Source organism: Cydia pomonella, chromosome 27, assembly GCF_033807575.1.
Source record: "Cydia pomonella isolate Wapato2018A chromosome 27, ilCydPomo1, whole genome shotgun sequence".
NCBI classification, from domain to species: Eukaryota; Metazoa; Arthropoda; class Insecta; order Lepidoptera; family Tortricidae; genus Cydia; species Cydia pomonella.
Genome location: NC_084729.1, coordinates 6,348,877 through 6,370,456, shown reverse-complemented (window position 1 = coordinate 6,370,456; position 21,580 = coordinate 6,348,877). Strand labels below are relative to the sequence as shown.

General features: G+C 39.2%; 2 protein-coding genes across 4 annotated transcripts in view; both read right to left on the bottom strand.

The window, feature by feature from the left end:
* Window positions 1-324: 324 nt before the first annotated feature.
* Window positions 325-10,012, bottom strand: LOC133532497 (L-dopachrome tautomerase yellow-f-like). Its single transcript, XM_061871207.1, has 9 exons — window positions 9,577-10,012; window positions 7,885-8,046; window positions 5,983-6,144; window positions 5,762-5,878; window positions 5,007-5,180; window positions 3,586-3,752; window positions 2,075-2,252; window positions 836-938; window positions 325-482 (listed from the first exon to the last, which is right to left on the bottom strand). Exons 1-9 carry the CDS (start codon window positions 9,689-9,691, stop codon window positions 440-442), a joined length of 1,221 nt encoding a protein of 406 aa, XP_061727191.1. The 5' UTR covers window positions 9,692-10,012; the 3' UTR covers window positions 325-439.
* Window positions 10,013-14,006: 3,994 nt separating this feature from the next.
* LOC133532476 (gelsolin-like) overlaps window positions 14,007-21,580 on the bottom strand; it is a 43,553-nt gene continuing 35,979 nt past the window's right edge. For all 3 annotated transcript variants that reach the window (XM_061871168.1, XM_061871169.1, XM_061871170.1), the window contains 8 exons: window positions 21,147-21,219; window positions 20,657-20,751; window positions 19,097-19,222; window positions 17,248-17,368; window positions 16,601-16,746; window positions 15,770-15,880; window positions 15,112-15,228; window positions 14,007-14,155 (listed from right to left, as the gene is read on the bottom strand). In XM_061871168.1, the coding sequence (XP_061727152.1) occupies window positions 14,105-14,155; window positions 15,112-15,228; window positions 15,770-15,880; window positions 16,601-16,746; window positions 17,248-17,368; window positions 19,097-19,222; window positions 20,657-20,751; window positions 21,147-21,219 (840 nt within the window). In that variant the 3' untranslated portion in view covers window positions 14,007-14,104. The remainder of the gene's footprint in view (window positions 14,156-15,111; window positions 15,229-15,769; window positions 15,881-16,600; window positions 16,747-17,247; window positions 17,369-19,096; window positions 19,223-20,656; window positions 20,752-21,146; window positions 21,220-21,580) is intronic.

The window sequence follows — 21,580 nt, the reverse complement described above, 5'->3', positions numbered from 1 at the left end:
TTTTGGGTTCCGTACCTGTAAGTATTATATTTTGTTTTGAAGATGTGGACATTTTGATAGTGTAGACATTTTGGCAAAAACGGAACTCTTATAGGATCATTTTGTCAAAAAATGCTGTTATTAAAAAAATAAAAAAAAAAATTAGTAGGGGAGACACCCTAAAAATATACATTTTTTTAAATTTTATTTTACGACTTTGTCGCTATGATTGATTTATGTATCCATGCCAAATTGCAGCTTTCTAGCACTAACGATCACGGAGCAAAGCAGCGCACAGATAGACGGACATGGCGAAACTATTAACATGACGAAAAAATAACCCCAAAAAAGGATTTGGACAACAATCTAGTCATTTCAATAATCTAGTCATATCAATATTTTTTTTGAAGATGTTGACATTTTGATAGTGTAAACATTTTGATATGGTGGTTTTTTTAAATTACGCGCATTTCGTATTCTTGATCAGATCTTGCACTCTCCCTCTGAAAAAATAAATGGTTAATATTTTTATTCATTTTGAACATAAATATATTGTAATTATAACTGAGTTGACATACATAGTTGCTTAAAAATAATTTTAACCGCTTATTAGATCCACTTGCGAAAGTGAGCTGAGCCGGTCATCGGGTGCTACCCTATCGAACAGAGGGCCTATATACCGTGAATACAGTCTCTTTTACACTAATTAAGGCGTAATCAGAGTGACAGAGAAAGATGCCCGCAATTTGAGAACTTCGGTGTTCTATCCGACACACACGCCCCCTGTCGATAGTGATTTAATAAAGGAAAGATTTAATGTAGTTTATCAGAATTCCATCCCAAAAGCTTGACTTACTTCAGAATGTAGAAATTATTTTTCGTGGGGTCTAGGGTGCCGTAAACAAAGCGGGGGATCTGATTCACTAGGACCCACACCTCGTCAGCTTTCACCTTTAAATCTGCAAGAACGTGAAAATAAGGGAAATTAACAATTTTTACTTAACGTGTTCATACAGTATACAGGATGTTTATTTAGTCACCCGCAATAATTTACGGGGTGAATACATAGGTTATACTGAGCAATTTTTACTATGAGACCAACCCCGAAATCACGAAATAAAAAAAATTTCTGTTTCATACATTTTGGCTGTCTGACCTTGACATTTTCTATGGGAGAGTAATTTTTTTTTCGCGGTTTCGGGTACACACCAGCACCACGTTCTCGGGCGTCAGTGGTCTCCTAGTGTTGCAGCAGAGGACTTTATGAAGGCACTCTAGTTAACTCTGAATTGTTGACATACCCGAGATATACACAAGTTTGTCATGGTCCTGTGTCACCAGCACCTCGTTTTCTGGCGTCAGTGGTCTCCTAGTGTTGCAGCAGAGGACTCCATTTTGAACGGACTCTAGTTAACTGTGAATTGTTAACTTACCTGAGATATAAACAAGTTTCTCATGGTCCTGTGCTACTAGTACCACATTTTCTGGCGTCAGTGGTCTCCTGGGGTTGCAGCAGGGGATTCCATTTTGAACGGACTGTAGTTAACTGTGAATTGTTGACATACCCGAGATATACACAAGTTTCTCACAGTCCTGTGTCACCAGCACCACGTTTTCTGGCGTCAGTGGTCTCCTAGTGTTGCAGCAGAGGACTTTATGAACGAACTCAACGAGGGGGGTGGGGTTAGGGTCGGCAACGCGCATGTAACTCCTCTGGAGTTGCAGGTGTACATAGGCTACGGAGACTGCTTACCATCAGGCAGGCCGTATGCTTGTTTGCCACCGACGTAGTATAAAAAAAAAAAAAAAAAACTGTGAATTGTTAACTTACCTGAGATATAAACAAGTTTCTCATGGTCCTGTGCTACTAGTACCACATTTTCAGGCGTCAGTGGTCTCCTGGGGTTGCAGCAGGGGATTCAATTTTGAACGGACTCTAGTTAACTGTGAATTGTTGACATACCCGAGATATACACAAGTTTCTCACAGTCCTGTGTCACCAGCACCTCGTTTTCTGGCGTCAGTGGTCTCCTAGTGTTGCAGCAGAGGACTCCATTTTGAACGGACTCTAGTTAACTGTGAATTGTTGACTTACCTGAGATATAAACAAGTTTCTCATGGTCCTGTGCTACTAGTACCACATTTTCTGGCGTCAGTGGTTTCCTGGTGTTCCAGCAAAGGATACCATCTTGGGCTACGTTGGCGAAGAACAGCACGCCGTCGTGGTAGTCGTGGCTGCCGCTTTGGGTTAGGGGACCTCTTGTGCCTAGGAGCTGGACAAAATGAAAGTAAAACGTTCCAATTAATTAAATCCAATGTCATGAGAGAAAGAAGTACTTTCATATGCCAACATTTTCTTGGGTAAGGGATACCGCGCGTACCCAAAGTTTTATTAAGTATTTAACACTAAAGGTGGCATTCGGTTGGTGACTACAGTAACGTTACTGTTGCAGCGTTACAACGCTCAATCAAGGCCACCTTAAATTGCATCACACCAACAGGTCAGAATAAGTATAACATAATAAATAAATAAATAAATATATATATATATATATATATATATATATATATATATATATATATATATATATATATATATATAAAATAAGAAAAAAAAATATATAAAAAACAATCAACCAGGACAAAGCGAGATGACATCCATATTGCCCATCAACATCATGGACCTAGAATACTAAGGAAGCAGTTTCGCTTAAACACAAATAGGTTTCCATCATTCACCAATTTTCTAGTATTTACGCGTGACACACTCACATTGACAGTAATCTCTATGGTCTCATCCACAAATCTGCCGTCAGTATAATTGAAACGTCAGTGCATTAATTGTTCGAAGAAAAGAATTAAGTAAATACGCCGGCATGCGTGGTCGAATGTTGCAAAAATGCTACCGATCGAAAGAAAAAAAGAGGCAGGATAAATTTTCATACATAAGTTAATCAATTATCACATTATTAATCCAATAAGTAGTACCTAAAGTGGAGGGCGGTCTCACTTTTTTTTCCATACTAAATTGAACCTTATCCCCAAGATAGAAAGGTGTTCATACCAAACTACAGAAAATGTACTCAATCTGCCTAGGTATACATTCGTGACACGCACACATTGAATCCTTCCGCCATTGCACTGTTACAGCTGGTCGTCAGTTGCGCGGCCTCTGTCAAATTGTTCCTCTATGGTGCCCATATACCTCTGTTTCGGACGCAGTTTAAGGATATATCCGGATCCGGGTCAGGCCACAGCACAGCGGATGTTATTCCAGATCTAGAGCAGAGCCCAACTAGGGAAGTACCTCCTCCTTACAGTAAACCGCAGCCAAATAACACTAGCCCCTACTCATACTGTTGTGTTCCTGCAGTTGGGTAAGAGCTCAACGAGAGTGCGGAGTGTTAGGGTCGGCAACGCGCAAATAACTCCTCTGGAGTTGCAGGCGGAGACTGCTTACCATCAGGCGGGCCGTATGCTTGTTTGATACCGACGTAGTATAAAAAAAATCTTCATCCTTTCGGAGCTATGCGTCCATATAAAGTAAGTTAAAGCTCATACTCCAAATCATGCGTACCTATTTCAAACGTTCATCTGTTACCTTACCCTCACTTGACCATTAACGTTTCCTTGTTTCGAAGACTTCAGCATAGACGTGTCGATGGAGAACTCCTGGGTGGACACCAGCGGGTGAAAGAAAGCTGTTCTGTTGGTGGCATCCCGGTTAGATAGGGTAATGCTGAATAATCCATCTCGCCAGTTGATCACGTGTCCTGTAATGAAGAATGGTATCTAACATTTGTTATGATATAGAAAGAAAACAAGAGTATTTTGATTAGGAGGAGTCGGCAGACCACTGTTCAAGAGCCTAACGCAACTCTTTGGGGGTACTCTTCGGTCATTCAAAAATTTAATACAGTTCTTAATTCTCTTTGACAGTTTTTTTTTTTTTTTTTTTTTATACTACGTCGGTGGCAAACAAGCATACGGCCTGCCTGATGGTAAGCAGTCTCCGTCAACACCTGCAACTCCAGAGAAGTTACATGCGCGTTGCCGACCCTAACCCCACCCCCCCCCCCTCGTTGAGCTCTGGCAACCTTACTCACCGGCAACAGACAGAGAAGTGTAATTGACCATAGCGCCAGCGGAGGTCTCCGTTTTAACTCTGGCATTTTGCTTTTGTACCTATGTCCGCACATTCTCCTCTACAAGTCGCAATTCTTCACCGATTCCCGTGAAATTTTGTAACCTTTGATTAAACAAAAAAAATGTCGATCTAGTTTTTGGAAAATTTTCTAAATGCAGAAATTGGTATAAAGGACTTAAGCGCCAATAGCATCTCTGGCGCCTTGGACCATTGTGAGTTCACTGTCATAACGACTCCACGAACTAAGTAATTTCACTTTTACATTTTCTAATCTTAACACGAGCTTTATAGCTCACAGAGCCACTAGTAGTAAGATGGATTTTAAAGAGAAGTGCTTACATAGAACTTTGGAACAGCCACGTGCGAAGTTGTGATCCCCATTTGTCCCCGTTGGGCACAGAATAAGTGCGTTCATATGAAATGTTCCGATTTATGGCGGTGAATAGACCACCAGTAAGAGTGAAATTCATAGCCCCATCATCCAGCCTAAAAAGGCCGTCCTTTAACCTCCAGCTGTCTTTCTCTTTGAGTGAGAAGACGATGAGAACGTTGGTGGCAAGGTCCGTGATGTAGGCGTATGTGTCTGAACAGGAGGCCCCAACGTCCACCGTTATGGAGGTTAGACCAGGATCCAGGTAAAGTAAGGAAAAAAAGTAGGTACAAACCAGCAACAGTAAAGTTCATGGCCCCCTCATCCAGCTTGAAACTGTCATCCTGGATCCTCCAGCTGTCTCTTTCTTCGAGTGCGAAGACGATAAGACCATTGGTGGCCAGGACCGTGATGTAAGCGTATGTGTCTGAGCAGGGGGCCCCAACATCCACCGTTATTGAGGTTAGATCAGGATCCAGGTAAATTAAGGAAACACATGTAGGTACAAACCAGCAACAGTAAAGTTCATGGCCCCCTCATCCAGCCTTAAACTGTCGTCCTGGATCCTCCAGCTGTCTCTTTCTTTGAGTGAGAAAACGATGAGACCGTTGGTGGCCAGGTCCGTGATGTAGGCGTATGTGTCTGAACAGGAGGCCCCGACGTCCACCGTTATCGAGGTTAGGCCTGGATTTAAAGAAAGGAATAATACTAAGTATTAAGACAATTGATACTCATACGCATGTTTGCTTTGATTTACGTCTACATACCTAGTTCTTTTTTACGACGGTGACAGACAAGCATTCGGCTCATCTGATAACGGCAACTCCCTTTGCGTTCCGCTATGCGACCCCTTAGAAACTAGTTTTTTTTAAACCTCATCGAGATAACCTTAAGAGAAAGAGTTTAGTGGGAGGAAATTCTAATTTTTAGTGCAAGAAGGTAATAACTCTAAATAAGTAGGTATATTAGGTAACCTACACAGGATTGTCCAAATTTACCACCTTGTCATGCAAAGATGTCGGTGCCGAGTGCCAAGGCATCCGACACTTCATTTTCTATGACGGGTGATCGAAGAACATGTGATCTTTTGTATAGAAAAGATAGAAAATGAAGTGTCGGGTGCTTCTGTCCGGACCCGAAACCTTCTAGCGTTAGTCATCCTCTATGATAAAATTGATAAAAGATGGGGATGGCCGTCATAGCTTATAGATTCAGCATTGTTCATTATTAATCTATTAAATTGGATAACGGTATTAATATTTTACCTCCTGGCGTCCTCTCGTCGACCAGATCCGTGGGTTTGAGCTGGTATCTCAAGATTTGGCTTTTACTGTTGAGGTCATAGAGAACTATTGCGGGAGGCTGAATCTGCTTCCTCTCTCCTGAAACATGCACTAGATATTGGAGATGCAACTGCGATTCGATAAATCCTGCTTGAATAAATAAATTTTAGCTCATCTTTTATTTTTTTAATAACGGATCTTACCAGGAACCTCTAGTAAACCGGTGTCCACCATCCAAAGCCGCCCACACTCGTCGACCCTAGGCCGATATACAGAAACGAGATTCCTGCTGGCTACGTTAGGGTATGGACGCAGTACTGGGCTTGGGTCTGACAGCTTTATATAGTTTAAGGTTGAGGGAATACCTAAAATATTTTGGTACCATAAATTTCTTCTAAGCGTATATCTCTGTATCTTTAGGTATTTAAATAAAAGCAAACAAAATCTACCCTCACATGGCTCCTTAAGCCAGTTGATGGTAGATGAAAACATTACATGATCAAATAATGTAGGTTCAAGTCAGGTCGTTCCTGTTCAGATGATGTATTCAGGTGGTTTTGTATTTGGTTGTTTAACCAATAAATGTTACATCTACCGGAAAATGTACAAAATGTTTGTTTACTTTTATTTAAATACCTAAAGAAGAAATACAGAGTAAGTATAAGTAGTTGTAGTTTTGAGATAACTTAGTTCAGATCAAAATGTGCTTCATTGTTATCTGTTTAATGTTATTAATTAACTGTAAGTAGATAACATATCAGCTGCAAGAATATTGTAAACTTGCTTATCACTGTCTACCATGCCTGACACATATATATCGCCTTGAAAATACTAATTCATAGAACCACCGCAAGGAAACTCGCTTAAGAAAAACCGCATCGAAATGGTCCATCCGTTCGAGAGCTACGATGCCACAGACAGACAAACATTGGCGTCTTTTTTTGCATTGGGTGTTAAAAAATCATATCTAAACGTGAATTTCGCGATACGGTTGTTATGCTTGGTGGGATGGTGGGGCAGTATTGTTTTGATTCACCTCTGTGAAGTAAACTAGATGGACATCGGTCATAACAAAGGCATATCGAATTTGATTTCACATTCACAGGGACACCAATGACATGCGTTTTTGGAACTATTCCAGCCAATGGACTAGAATAACTATAAGTCTGACTAGAACTCATAAAAACCGGCCAAGAGCATGTCGGGCTATGCTCAGTGTAGTTTTAGTCCGTAAAAATAGGCCGCCTTGAACTGGGGCTATTAGTGGGTATCCTTTGCAGTCACGTCTGAAAATATCGATACAGACCAAGTGGCTAAAATATGTGTACATAACAAGCAAAACTAACCTTTGTAGCACTTTTACTAAGAAAGGAAAACTTTTAGCAAAAATTCTAAATGGCTTAACTGATTTTTCCTTGCAAGTCTTTATTTCCAGGTTTTTTTTTGGTCCAAAAGTTAGAAGAACGGGGACACATTTTTTTTTGAAGCGATTATTCCGAAAATATTCAATTCAATTTTCAATTTCAATTCAATTATTTATTTAATTCGAATCCACAATAGATCCATAATTGTTAGTATTTACAACAAATCTTAAAATTAATTAAGGTTAGTGACATAGTTACAACAAGGAAATGCCGCCAACATGCTTGGTAACCTTGGTACAATGCATCAAGGGCCTATCTTAGATTTAAGCTACAGTTAGTTAGTGTAGTTATAGTAACACATCTAGAGTCAGACCAAGATAAGTTAGCAGCGATTTTAATAGCCCAGATGGTGCAAGTGTCAAGTAAACATCATAATTTCATAGAAGTTTGATGTTTAAAATAACACTTGCACCGTCTGCGCTATCCAAATCGCTGTCAACTTATCTTGTTTTGACTCTATAAGTATATCCATTATGAAAAATACTAATTCATAGAGAGGGAGAATTTTTCTAATCAGGCAATGTTTGGCGCTGTAGGCAATGTTGAGCAAGTTTACAGTACTTATCGGATAAAAATTGTGCCAAGAGTATAGCATTAATGAATATTGTCATGCTAACCTTTTCCCTCAGAAAACTCATACGTTTTTTGAAGAACTTTAGAGAAAGATGCACTTAATCATACCATGTCGTCTCCTCGGTATAGTGACGAAGACAGTATCTCTGTAAACTTCAAACCCGATTGGCACATTGTTGTACTGGATGAAGAACTTCTCTGCTTCTAGTAGCTCGTCGGCAAAGTGGACGTTGTCGTCGACGGTGCGGTCGTAGTCAGAGTTCTTTGTGTCTGAGATATACAAGAAGACGCTTTGAGGTAATAACATATACTATACTATATGGCTGTGGTTGCCGCTGCCGCTCGGTGTACCTGTCAGGTACGCACAGTTTGAACATTTGTAAAATGTCCGGGTTGCAGATACTAACCCGAAGAAAGTAGATAGTAACCAACGCAAGTCATGGTTGTTTTCTATGTATTTAAGTATTTATATCAAAAAATATGTTTATTGCACAAGAAAGGACACAGAAAAAGAATACAGCGATTGTTTTTAAGAATTGGTGCATAACTAGATTGACAACAGACTTTCCAGAAGTCCCCGCACTAGGCTAGGCCTGTATCGCGGGAGACCAGAATTACATATAAATGTCATGCAAGTCAACGAAAAACTAAAATATATTTTTATATATTAAATATGACAATCAGGTTTATACCTAAGTTGATACATGCAATTTTCAGTATTAAACTATTTATCTTTTGCTTCATTATTTATAACTTCGGTTCTATACATAGGTTCTATACTAATATTTTAGTCTAGTTCATTTTATAAAATTAATAAAGTTAATGTTAAACAATTCTTAGGAGTAATGTCTCAGTTACGCTATAATCAAGTGACAACAACCAGTTGAAGAGTAACCTTTTGGCTACATGCAGAGTGCAATTAATTAATTCGCTCTGAAACTTTACGGCCGTGTTGTAAATCGAAGAGCAGAGGACGTCGCCGTCGTCTCCCAAAAGCAGTGTTAACCCACGGAACAGGCAACTTAAACACGCGTTTATATAATCGTTGTCCGAGTTCCCTCAACACAAGCCTTCTTGAGTTTACCTTTGGGCTTAGTAAATTTTTAGCGAAATGTCCTATAATATTAATTTATTATTCCCTTTATTTCATTTTTTCTCTTACGTCAGGTTTTTTACAATATGTATATAAAAGTAAAATATAAAAACACTTACAAAACAATACAAAAGATATAAACACATTATAAAAAACCTAACCTAGGGTGCCGCCAGCAGCGGGGCAGGGCCCAAGCTGCCGGTGGTCAGGGCCGCAGAGAGAGGAACGCATAATTTATTATTATTATTATAGGTAGTATTTCTAGAAAGTACTTTCAATTAACAATTTAGGCAAAAGTATCGTTATTTATGGGACGGGGACTAAAATATCAAAAATGCTATAGAGCAGAAATGTATCACTTTCTGCACACTTTATAGAACAACACCGATCCACTTTCAGAGCATGAGAAAAGTATTTTACTTACATATTGTTAAAACAATAAACCACTCACCTTTAATTATTCAGACCAAGCTAAGTTGGCAACGATTTTGATAGCCCAGCCTGTGTAAGTGTTAAGTAACGTCATAATTTCATAGAAGTTTGACGTTTAAAATAACACTTGCACTGTCTGTTTCTGTCAATGTTTTTTGGTATAGGTAAGTGTTTATTAGCTTCGAACGGTTATGTGCAAGTCCTTACCTTCATTTTACTTATAGTTTAGGTACTTAATTCATTCTCTTAGAAATGAACCATAAATGGATACTTACACAGAACTCCATCAAAATTATAACTAATTTGCTTCCACGAGAACACCACATTCATGCCGTGACTGTTCACTTTTAAAATTGAACAAAACAACAAAATTGAAATATATCTTTTCATATTTGTGAAAAAATGTCAGTTCACTTTGAGGTTATAATCACAACTGCAAGATTTTGTTTATAGAAATAAATGTATTTTAAAGTATTGTAAGTAGAGGTCCGCGCCACGCCGGCGCGCCGCCGTCGACTAGCCCCGGCGCGCCGCCGCCGACTAGCCCCGGATCGTAAACAAAGTCACGCCGATCTCAAAATTTTGTACATCGATGTTGTGCGAAAATCTATTGCCGGCTTTTCCCAAGCGCGAGCAACGCAGTATCTCGCAGCCTATTATTGCGAACGTAAAAACAATATTTCTACGCATATTTTGAGAAAAATCTATAAACGTAATAAACATAAGAGGCTCGGTAGAGAGTTCCATTTTGTACCATTTGGCGTTGAAACTCTAGGTCCATGGGGTCCCATCGCGCAAAAGTTTTTTTTGTAGAAATCGCAAAGGGTCTGGTGACTGAAGAGCTGGCGGGTTCCTCGCACAACGTATCAGTATTGCGATAGAACAAGGAAATACCGCCAGCGTCCTTGATACAATGCCTACTTTAGATTTAAGCTAGTTATAGTAATCCTCTGTATATATCCATTATGTATATTGTTATTGCACATAAAATGTTATCATAAATGTTTATTTCTCTAAATAATGACCTTCACACCGGCGGCACCGTGCCGCTCCGGGTATAAATGCCGGCGCGCCGCCGCCGGTGTTTCGGCCTGCGGCGCGGACCTCTAGCTGTAAGTAATAAAATACTTGTAAATTAAATCTTATACCTCTCTGATAAAGATGCTTTTCGTACAAAAATCATCTCGGATACTGAATCGAGTTTGTTATTCAAGTTGAGATAATGACTACCTAATTTGGCTTAATGTCATCATGTTTATGTTAATCATGATACAGACTCAAAATGACTTATATCTTACGCGATTATAATGCTTATAGCTAGGGTAGTATGATCTATTAATGGTCTGAACATTTACCTATCTGTTCTATGTAAGTACAGTCACGTCTAAAAATCGATACAGACAAAGCGCCAAAAATATGTATTCACGACTTTATTGCCCATATATTAAGGTAGTATATACATATTTTTGGCACTTGGTTCGTATCTATATTTTTAGACATGACTTTACTGTTTAGGTTTGACTGCAGTTTATCTCTTCCCGAATCCTTGTAAACAACATATATGTAGACCGAGTGAAAAGTACAAGTCTCGAGCAGCTTAAGGTATAAAAGGGCATAAGTGTTACGTGGAAATTACACCCTTAACACCTTTCCGCATAGCCAACGTGTCAATCGTTACAGATAAAGTGAATCATCCTTTCTCTTCGTGTTTTCCCGGAAAAACGTTTGTATTTATTATGCTAATTCGGTCAACCTCAGTACTTTTTGTACTGAGACGGACTGGAATAACATGTCACGTTCGTACGTTTTCGTGAAAATACGATCAGAAAGGGTTATTCACTACATCTGTAACGCTCCATAGCGTATCGTAGTCATCTCTCTCTATCACTCTTCTATATTAGTGCGACAGTGACCGTTGCGTTTCGTTCGCTACGGAGCGTTAACGATTGGGTTCCATACCCAAAGGGTCAAACGGGACCCTATTACTGAGACTTCGCTGTCCGTCCGTCCGTCCGTCTGTCACCAGGCTGTATCTCATGAACCGTGATAGCTAAACAGTTGAAATTTTCACAGATGATGTATTTCTGTTGCCGCTACAACAACAAATACTAAAAACAGAATAAAATAAATATTTAAGGGGGGCTCCCATACAACAAACATATTTTTTTTGCGGTTTTTATAAATAATGGTACGGAAACCTTCTTGCGCGAGTCCGACTCGCACTTGCCCAGTTTTTTATAATTATTTTAGTTTATTTATATCACAACAAATCATACTTGTACCCTTATAGGGACCGTGCGCGTTGGAGGGTCTGCCATCTTGTGGTCTGAATCGGAACCATAAACATGCACATTTACACGTCAAGTGTTTTCTTGTGCATAGTAGGTACTGCCATCTTGTGGGCTACATCGGAACAATAAACCTCACATTTACGCTTCGCGCCAAAAATCTGACAGCTCCTGTGCTGCCTCCTACAGTGCATGCACGCTCCCTATTCACTAGGGCCACAGATATGTTTCTTGTCAATTTGGTAGCAAGCATACATTGCTCGCCTAACTAGAAGTATTTCGTAATTTTCGTATACTCATATTCAAACAGTTTGGGTACGGAGACAGATGACATCTCAATATAATATTACAAGATATTGCGTTTTAAGATTGTATGAAAATGACAGCTGTCACCGTTCTCCAGCTATTTATAAATACTATAATTAAGTTAAAAATACAATAAAACATATGAAATGGGAGGAGGAGGAGGAGGGAGTCGAAACCACCCGATGCTGCAGCCAACTTAAAAGAAGGTTCCAACCATAGAGTTAAGATATTGACAAAGAGAATTTGACTTATGCCAAACTGTGACACTGCAATGGCTGTATTTTTTCTATGGCAATGGCGGATGGTATAGGAGTGGCATCTCTTATGGTAGAACCATAGAAATAGGATAGTATAGAACGACTGTCAAACTTGGAAAGTGTGACCAAAAATGAAATGCAAGTGTGTGCGTAAATTGTCTATGTGCGAACAAAAATAGTGATGTCATGTTACAACATATTAATAATCTATCGATGTTTAACTGCTTTATCGACTACTTTTTCAAATGTGTTTGAAAAAGTTGAAAATGATAAAGTTGAAGTTGTTTGAAAATGTGTTCGCAAAGAGTTGACTTACCAAAGAAAATTTGAATTTCGCGCCTTTTCCTGCTGACAACTTGGGTTGGATGTGTATACGCTGTGTACAAGTATACGCTGTCTTGTGTTTCCTTGTGTTGGCGGCATAGGCGTGGAAAAGTGGTTAAAATGTAAGTACTGTGTTGGAAAGTGAAGTTTAAATTTATCGCTAAACATGTACACGTTCAAAAAAGGTATTATAACAATCGTTATTATTTTAAGTCGGTTATAAAGGTAATATCTTAATGATGTCTTGTGAACAACTAATTCCATACCTACTAATATACCGACAAGTTATCGATACAGTCATATGAACATTTTGTCAAGCCCTAGCGTAAAGTAACAGTTTAGGTTTTTACACAAAATATTCTAAATTGTTGACTAATATGATGAAATATTAACACACAATTGAAGAAAAACTTATAATGAACTGTTATAATTGGTTTTTTACACTTTTTATGCTGTTAATTTGATAAAATATCGTTACGAAAAGTTCGCTAGGAATATCATAATTACCTGTGAAATGAGTATTTTCCTGGTTTTTTTGGCCCTGAAACACTACAACCCGGCACACAACATGACACCATCGTCACTAAATTACTTAATGTATAATTTTCTTTTTGATTCGCTTATATTTTTCACGTTAAAAAATACGGCAATATGATTTTGGCCGCCTCGGCCGCCTTCGAACTCAAAATTGGTTACGTTTTCTCATATGTAGTCTGCCTCTTTTGCACTTATGGCTTGTTCATATACGTCATGGCTTCCCTTTCGCACACTTCATCTGTCTGTCAAGCGAAGCGACTGACATGTCTCTGGGTAGAACTGTTGCAAAAGTGTCCAGCTGTCAGCTATAAATAATAGTTCCAAATCTCTCCAGAGTAGCGCTAGAGTAGCTAAGAACCAAGGCGTTATTGACGGAGTGAATTGCGCTGTCTATGATTTGATTTTTTTGTTCAAGTACTCTAGGTATTGTAGCGTCACCTATTTAAAGTTTTTTGATGACACTTTTTGGTACATGGAGATTTCGTTCCTTATTTGAAAGGATGCGTGTAGGCGAGTGATACCATGTAACACAAAATCTCCCCGATGGTGAAATAATTATTCTTAAATAAAAAACAGCACTGTTTTATGTTCGACAATAAATATGAACCTGATTTTATAGGTATAAATAATAGTCCCAAATCTCTCCAGAGTAGCGCTATGAGTAGCCAAGAACCTAGGCGTTATTGACGGAGTGAAGTGCGCTGTCTATGATTTGATTTTTTTTTTTAAGTATTCTAGGTATTGTAGCGCCACCTATTTAAGGTTTTTTGATGACACTTTTGGTATATGGAGCTCCAGCGAGCCATACTAAAACTTACGGTGGGGAATAAAAATATTGAGTCTGTGACAAGCTATCTCTGCTACTCCTACTGAAAGTCCTATAAGAACATCTCGTTCGGTCATCTGCCGGCTTTACGATTTCATCTCTATTCTTATTGTACTACTCGTATGCTCCGTAATAATAAAGAGAATGGGAATGACATAAATCACACGTATTTATAGAAACATTTATTTCACGAGGTTATAAAAATGGGTTTACATTTCTTAATAGTTATATCACATTATTTGTGCTCTTTAATTAACAAAAAATCTTATTCTACATCAATGTCATTGTTAATTTCTTCCTCCGAACTCTTGTTTTTCTGAAAGAAAAAAGAACAATTATCATCCCATATCAACATATATAGTGATCCTTCCTAGGATGCGTTCTTCCGAGCTCGAATAGTGCTAAGAAATAGTTATATGTTTTACAAGGGGGCAAAGTTGTTGTTTACCCGCTCGTACGTGCTCGTGCAAAATTGAACCACGAGCGTAGCGAGGGGTTTGAGTTGTTATTCATGAGCGTTGCGAGGGTTTCAAGGCACGAGGGTTAAACAAAAATTTCACCACACCAACGCGAGAAAAATACTAACTAGGTATGATATACCAAAAAACTCAAATCGAAATGAACGTAAAAAAATCATTAAAAATAATTATTTAAAAGTCAATTCCACCAGCTAACATAAGGAAACAACTCAATCTTTGCATCTGATTACTTTGCCCCACATGTGGATAAAATGCAACTTTCTCATTCGTTTTTGAACAATTAAGCGTGCCTTTACCAGTTGGCGTGGTGAAAATTTAATTGTTTTTTATTAATACAGACATTTGTTGCCGAGTTGTGGATGTTTTCTATGTATTTTACTTTTTCTATAATACATATCTATGTTCTTCGTAGTATCGTATAGTATCCTCGTCTGGTGTTTACCCACAAAGCAAGTCTTATATGTTAAGCTTACTGTGAGACTAAGTCGATTTGTGTATGTTTGTCCAATACTTTGGCACATTATTACACAAATTGACTAAGTGGCACAGTAAGCTCAATAAGGCTTGTGTTGTGGGAAATGTATAAGACAACGACAAATATATACATATTTATAAATACTTCAATACATAGAAAACACCCATGACTTAGGAACAAATATTCATACTCACAAATAAATGCCCTTACCAGGATTTGAACCCGGGACCATCGGCTTCATAGGCAGGGTCACAAACTGACTTCAACATTAACTTATCTTATTTACAAAGGTTTTTTCCTAGACAGAAAAGTCCTTACCAGCCACATTTGAGGGTCCCATTCTCCGAAGACGGCCTTAAACAGCTCAGGCTCGTGATCCTGTTTGATGACCACCGCCACCGATGTTCCGGCGTGACGCACCTTCCTCAGGTATGCCTGGAGAATACAACATTGTAATAAATAATAAATATGACATTGTTACACAAATTGAAGCGCTGGTGGCCTAGCGGTAAGAGCGTGCGACTTGCATCCGGAGGTGGTGGGTTCAAACCCCGGCTCGTACCAATGAGTTTTTCGCAATTTATGTACGAAATATCATTTGATATTTACCAGTCGCTTTTCGATGAAAGAAAACATCGTGAGTAATCCCAATAAGGCCTAGTTTACCGCTTTGTTGGACGGTCAGATTGCAGTCACTTTCGTAAAAACTAGTGCTTACGCCTATTCTAGGGAGCAGTAGCCAAGCGGACCGTGGGCTTGCATGAGCTGTGACAAAAATGACGAGACAACGCGAGGAAGAAGAAGATTATTACACAAATCGGCTATAAATATAGAGGAGATATAAGATATAAGAAAGAAAGAAGTTCCCATTTTTGCAATGGATAATTTCGTTTCCCATTCAATATGTCTTCGGGTTGCGGCAATTAGACCACAGACATATTTTTTGAGAATGACCGAGTTTAGTCTGTGTTGATACCTCAGCGATGTGGTTGCCAGCTTTCTTCATGGCGTCGCTGGCCTCCTTGCCGATCCAGACGTACAACTCGTCTCCCGAGTCCAGTAGGTACACGTCATCTTGGTGGAGAGCCTGGGAATATAATTTTGATAAATCAATATCTACATACTTGGTAAGCTCATCAAAAGTTATCACATTCTCATGTATACTCTAACCGCCCACAGATCAAAACCGGTCAAGACAATTATCATGAATCAAAATAAACATTCAAAGTACAATGGAATGGAATGCCTTAATGACTTCTGCGAAGCTAAATTGTTTGTTTAACACAAAAGAAATCATATCCTACATGAGATTTTCAGAGTGTATTTAGTTTCTTATCTCCCATAATTGGGTCCCAGTACGACTTGCAAGAAAACAGGCAAGCAACTTGTGCTGATCGTTCTGGATCTGACCCTTCTGATGAGCATTGATCTTCGTCAAAAAGTCAAGGTTTTGCATCAACTTGGTTCATCATCATCACCCGCTTAAGCTAGTCTTCAGTACTTGATACCACTGATAAAACGACATCTTTAAGATTCTTCCCTTGTGTTCAACGTTGAAGCTTTCTGCGAAGCCGACAGCGTTGTTACACACAGATCTCCATGTGATCGGCTTGACCACTCACGTGCACTAGTTTTACCGTACCTTATATCTGTGACGAAATACCTCCATCTTTAGGATCTTTTTGCTTAATGTTTAAGATTTCTTCGAAACTGATGGCATTGTCGTCAACACAACAATTGACTGCTACCTGTGATGCATCACTGGATAGCAGTCAACCTTCCACACCCTTACCTTTAGGATTCTTACCTTCTGTTCAATGTTGAAAATTTCTTCAAAGCTGACAGCGCTGTTGCCAGACAGATCGGCGTCAAAGAGTCGGGGCTCGGCACCGAGGCGTTTGGTCACTCGCTCGCGCCACGCTTCAGTGCTGGATACTTGTGAAGCATCACCGGCTGAAAGGGAAGATTAATAGTGTGAATTAGTTATGAGCTAAAACAGAGTACACGTTCATTATTCCGCGCAGCTGTGTCTAAAGTCCGTATAGCTCTCATTATAGCCGACCTCCGGTAGGAGATGGCACTGGAAGAAGAAGAAGAAAAATAAACCAGAAGATGTTCCTAAATCAAAACACAATCGGACGAAATCCCTGTCAATGACACCAGTCATTCAGTTATTATCAGATAATAAGGATTTTGAGACCAATCAATACAATGAATTGTGATTTGTCACTTAACTAACTATGATCTATTATCAATGTGTTCACATTGACTGTCTTCCACCCATACTATAGTTGATTTATGGTATGGTATGGTTGGTGGTTTAGTATTGTCTGTAGTATGGTGGACATTGGTATGGATTTAGGTCTGTTCTGAGGTTTAAAGGTAAACATGAAATAATACTTCATATGGTGGCTAAGTACCTATTGGCGTCTAGATTCAGTGCTATCTACTTACTCAGGTAGGACCAGAAGTCATCGGGCTCGTTGCCTTGAGTGATGACCTCGAACTCCTTATCGGCGCCGAGGATTCTTTCCACGAATTGTGCTGCCTCTTGCTGTTCCACATCGCTGGAGGTCTGGAGAGTATCGATTTATTAGGCTTTAATTCAAATACAACAAATACATAAATTACTACTAATATTTCTTCTTCTTACCACCTCTATGCCGACGACCTCCAAATTTACTCTCAATGCGTAATTAACGATCTACCTAAGAGTATCGGCTCCATAAATCGGGACTTGGAACACATTTCCAGTTGGAGCAAACGCTATGGGCTGAATGTTAATCCGTGTAAGTCGCAAGCTATAATTTTAGGCAGCTCTCAACTCATTTCTCGGATTGACTTTCTTAACTTACCTTTCATAGTGTTTGATGGTGTCCCGGTTCCATTATCGAGCCAGGTAAAAAATCTTGGAGTTATATTTGATCGCACACTGTCTTGGGTACCACAGATAAGTGAGATCAGTAGGAAGATGTTTGCTTCTCTGGGGTCACTTCGCAGGCTTCGTAGCTTCTTGCCGCTCGCTACCAGAATTGCGCTTGCTCAATCTCTTCTTCTCCCTATATTGGATTATGCCGATATTTGCTATCTTGATCTTACAGAGGACCAGCTAAATAAACTTGAGCGCCTTCAAAACGTCTGTATAAGATTCATATTTGGATTACGCAAATATGACCACGTCTCTGAATTTCGTACCCAGCTCTAGTGGCTCCCTATTCGTCATCGCCGTAACTCTCATATTCTTGTACTTCTTTATAACATTCTTTTCAACCCCTCCACCCCTCTATATCTTAAAAAGCGTTTCAACTATCTTTCCTCGGTCCGCTGTGCGGAGATGCATCTCCTTGCTCCACCACCGTCATCATCAAAATTTTATAGCAACTCTTTTTCTTTTCGTGCTGTTCGGTTGTGGAATGCTTTGCCATTAGACATTAGACGTGCAAAATCCCTTCCCGTTTTCAAAAGTCTTTTGAAGACTCACTACCTTTCGCTGCCTTAACTTGCCTTTATTTATGATTGTATAATATATAATGTATGTATGTATATATGTATTTATTTTATTAGTATGTAGGTATGTATTATATTGTTTGCGTCTTCATTTTGTTGAATTATATATGTATATCGGCACTACCCGTTCAATGTTGTAAGTTCATTGTTTCCTGCTACCCAAAGGTTGTCTGGAAGAGATCGCTTCTTAGCGATAAGACCGCCTGTTGTTACCTAACTTTTACGTGTTTTTTTCATTCCCTGTCTATTTTTAAATGTATGGTGCACAATAAAGAATATTTACTTACTTACTTACTTACTTACTTACATAAATAGACATTAAATAAGTTACTAAGTGTAGTGTCACCTACGTGACTTCTCTTGGGCTGCAGATGTCCGTAGATTGCGGTGACGGCTTTCAATTAAGCGGGTCTTTAATACTTATTTGCCACCAACATGGTGTGAAAAGTTTTAGGGAAATTGCTAAACCCTTCAGTTGTCAAGCGTGTATTTGAACTAGCCTTTTAATCATCAAATGATGATTGGTGAGAAATTGAAAGACATTCAAATCGAATACCTACATAAATAAATCATGGATTCGTAACTTTTGCTTTATAAGGCGCCAATCTATAAAATACTAAACTACCTATTAACTAGATAGATGTCAAGTGTAGTCAACAATGGGGTGATTTATATAAATTCGAGGATTTCTTCAGATAGTTCAGGTGCTCCCAGGGAACACCACGCGGCCCACCGGTTGAGAAGGTGTCTGTTTAATGTTTTTGTTATAGATGGATGACAAAGAATAGGTTCTCACCTGTCCATGCCACACGTAGATCTTGTTGGGCGTCTCCAGCAGGAACACATCCTCGGGCTGCAGACTGGTGGTCACTTCTGGCACCTGTTCTGCCCTCATGTCCTCAGCTGCCTTGGTTCCGTGGATCTATCATCAAAGGTATATTAGCTGGTGGTAGTTGCTGGATTGCCGTTTAATATTCCTCAATGTAAGTAATTAAGTTACTGGTAAAAAAAACATTTTTTAATTTCTATATTATTTCCGACTGAATTTAATTTCCCAAAGAATTGAACTTATCAAAACGAATCATATACGAGTCCAATATCAAGGGGTCTAGTAGTTTCTCAGTTTTCTATAAGTGAAGTTATAATTAATGTGTTTATGATACCTAGTTAAAAGTGTTAAAAATATCGATTTGCTCTTACAAATTATAAACGTAGATTTTATCTACATATATGATTTGATCATTAACCAGTGGTGGCATCATGGTTCCATTTTTAGGGTTCCGTAGTCAACTAGGAACCCTTATAGTTTCGCCATGTCCGTCTGTCTGTCTGTCTGTCTGACTGTCTGTCTGTCTGTCTGTCTGTCCGAGGCTTTGCTCCGTGGTCGTTAGTGCTAGAAAGCTGAAAGTTGGCATGGATATATAAATCAATAAAGCCGACAAAGTCGTACCATAAAATCTAAAAATTTAATTTTTTTTAGGGTACCTCCCCTACACGTAAAGTGGGGGTGAGTTTTTTTTTTCGCTTCAACCCTAGATTGTGGGTTATCGTTGGAAAGGTCTTTCAAAACTAATAGGGGTTTTCCAGAAACATTTTTTGATAAAGTGAATATATTCGGAGATAATCGCTACGAAAGAAAAAAAAAAATGTGTCCCCCCCCTCTAACTTTTGAACCATAGGTCCAAAAAAATATGAAAAAAATCGTGGAAGTAGAGCTTAAGAAAGACATTAAATGAAAACTATAGCCGACATGATCAGTTTAGCTGTTTTTGAGTTATCGCAAAAAGTTTTCTCTTCATAGTAAAAAGACACTTTAATTAGGTACTGATTATGCAAATTTGCCTATTTGTTTAACTCGGGTGAAAGGTACCGTTTCATCCCTTGGTTAACAATTTACTATACTTTAAGCTCCAGTTTAGCTTATTGTGACGGAAGAGTAACTACGGAACCCTACACTGAGCGTAGCCCGACATGCTCTTGGCCGGTTATTATCACTTTACGTCACTATGCCCGTCACTTTCGCGCTTACATACATGTTAGAACCATCTTAGGTGTACCGTACGGCTAAGCTGGTCAGCTCTTTATCATTTATCACCATGCTTCTCACATTCTAACAAGTATGTAAGTACAAAAGTGACAGGCATAGTGACAGGTGATAAAAATGGAATCATGCTGCCACCGCAGTATCGCTACATATTCGCTAGCGACTGCGTAAACTAACTCACAATGCATCTCCCTCGTACTGACATTGGTGCAAGCGACACGCACTGCGTTTGAGTTGACGCGTAAAACTGATGATGAGGGTACTGGTAAGCTCAAAGTAAAGTGCAGATAGACGGTATCTTAGCTAACTTACCCTGAACAGCCTGACGCCGTCGGTGTCGTAATTGTCCTTCTGGTTGGAGTTCCTGAACCCGGAGGCTTTCCCACCCAGAAGGGTCACCAAGCGACCTGATTGAGTATCACGTTATTACTTTACTAGTCAAACCATAATAACACGTATTTAAAATACCTTTTAACAAAAAACATAACTTAACAAAAAAGTATGTCTTTATTATAGAAAAAGATACCTACACTCATGAACAACTCATAAGAAGATAATTAAAAATTAACAAAATATGAAGTCATAATATGTTCCTGCCTCGACATGGTGCTAGCCTGTTGATCAGCGCTGTTCTTCGACTTTAGGTGTTCTTGGCGTTTAAAAGTTTAAAAAGCAACTGCATGAAATCTTATTACATTTAGCCCTTGCTTTATGTCGATAAAACGTGCCGTAGACGTTCACTATGAAGTATAAAAGTTATCATCCGGTACCAGAGTTACATTTGAGCTGATATTAAACATACCCTTGAAGATCTTGAGGAAGTGTTGAGGCTCCTCACCCTGAGGTACCCTCACCAGCGTAGCTTTGCCAGAGAGCTGCAACAAAAAGCTAAATAATAACAACTGTTGTGGCATCATAGACTACGACCAAGCTAACTTGGACCCGGGTATGTCCTTAAACTACGTCCAAAAGAGAGGTATGGGCATTGCGAATGTCATCTCGCTTTGTGTGGTAGGGCACAGCACAGCGGATGTCATTCCAGATCTAGAGCAGAGCCCAACTGGGGAAGTACCTCTACCTTACAGAAAACAGCAGCCAAACAACACTAGACCCTACTCATAGTGTTGTGTTCCTGCGGGTGAGTAAAGTTGCCAGAGCTTAACGAGGGGGGGCGGGTTTAGGGTCGGCAACGCGCATGTAACTTCTCTGGAGTTGCAGGCGTACATAGGCTATGGC

Bases quoted from the DNA above. Each gene is read 5' to 3' on its own strand.
- LOC133532497 (XM_061871207.1), bottom strand. From the start codon at position 9,691: ATGAAAAGATATATTTCAATTTTGTTGTTTTGTTCAATTTTAAAAGTG. The intron at 6,145-7,884 runs GTATGATTAAGT...AAAATATTTTAG, and splicing joins TATACCGAGGAGACGACATG to GTATTCCCTCAACCTTAAAC. The intron at 5,879-5,982 runs GTAAGATCCGTT...TGCATGTTTCAG, and splicing joins CGGTTTACTAGAGGTTCCTG to GAGAGAGGAAGCAGATTCAG.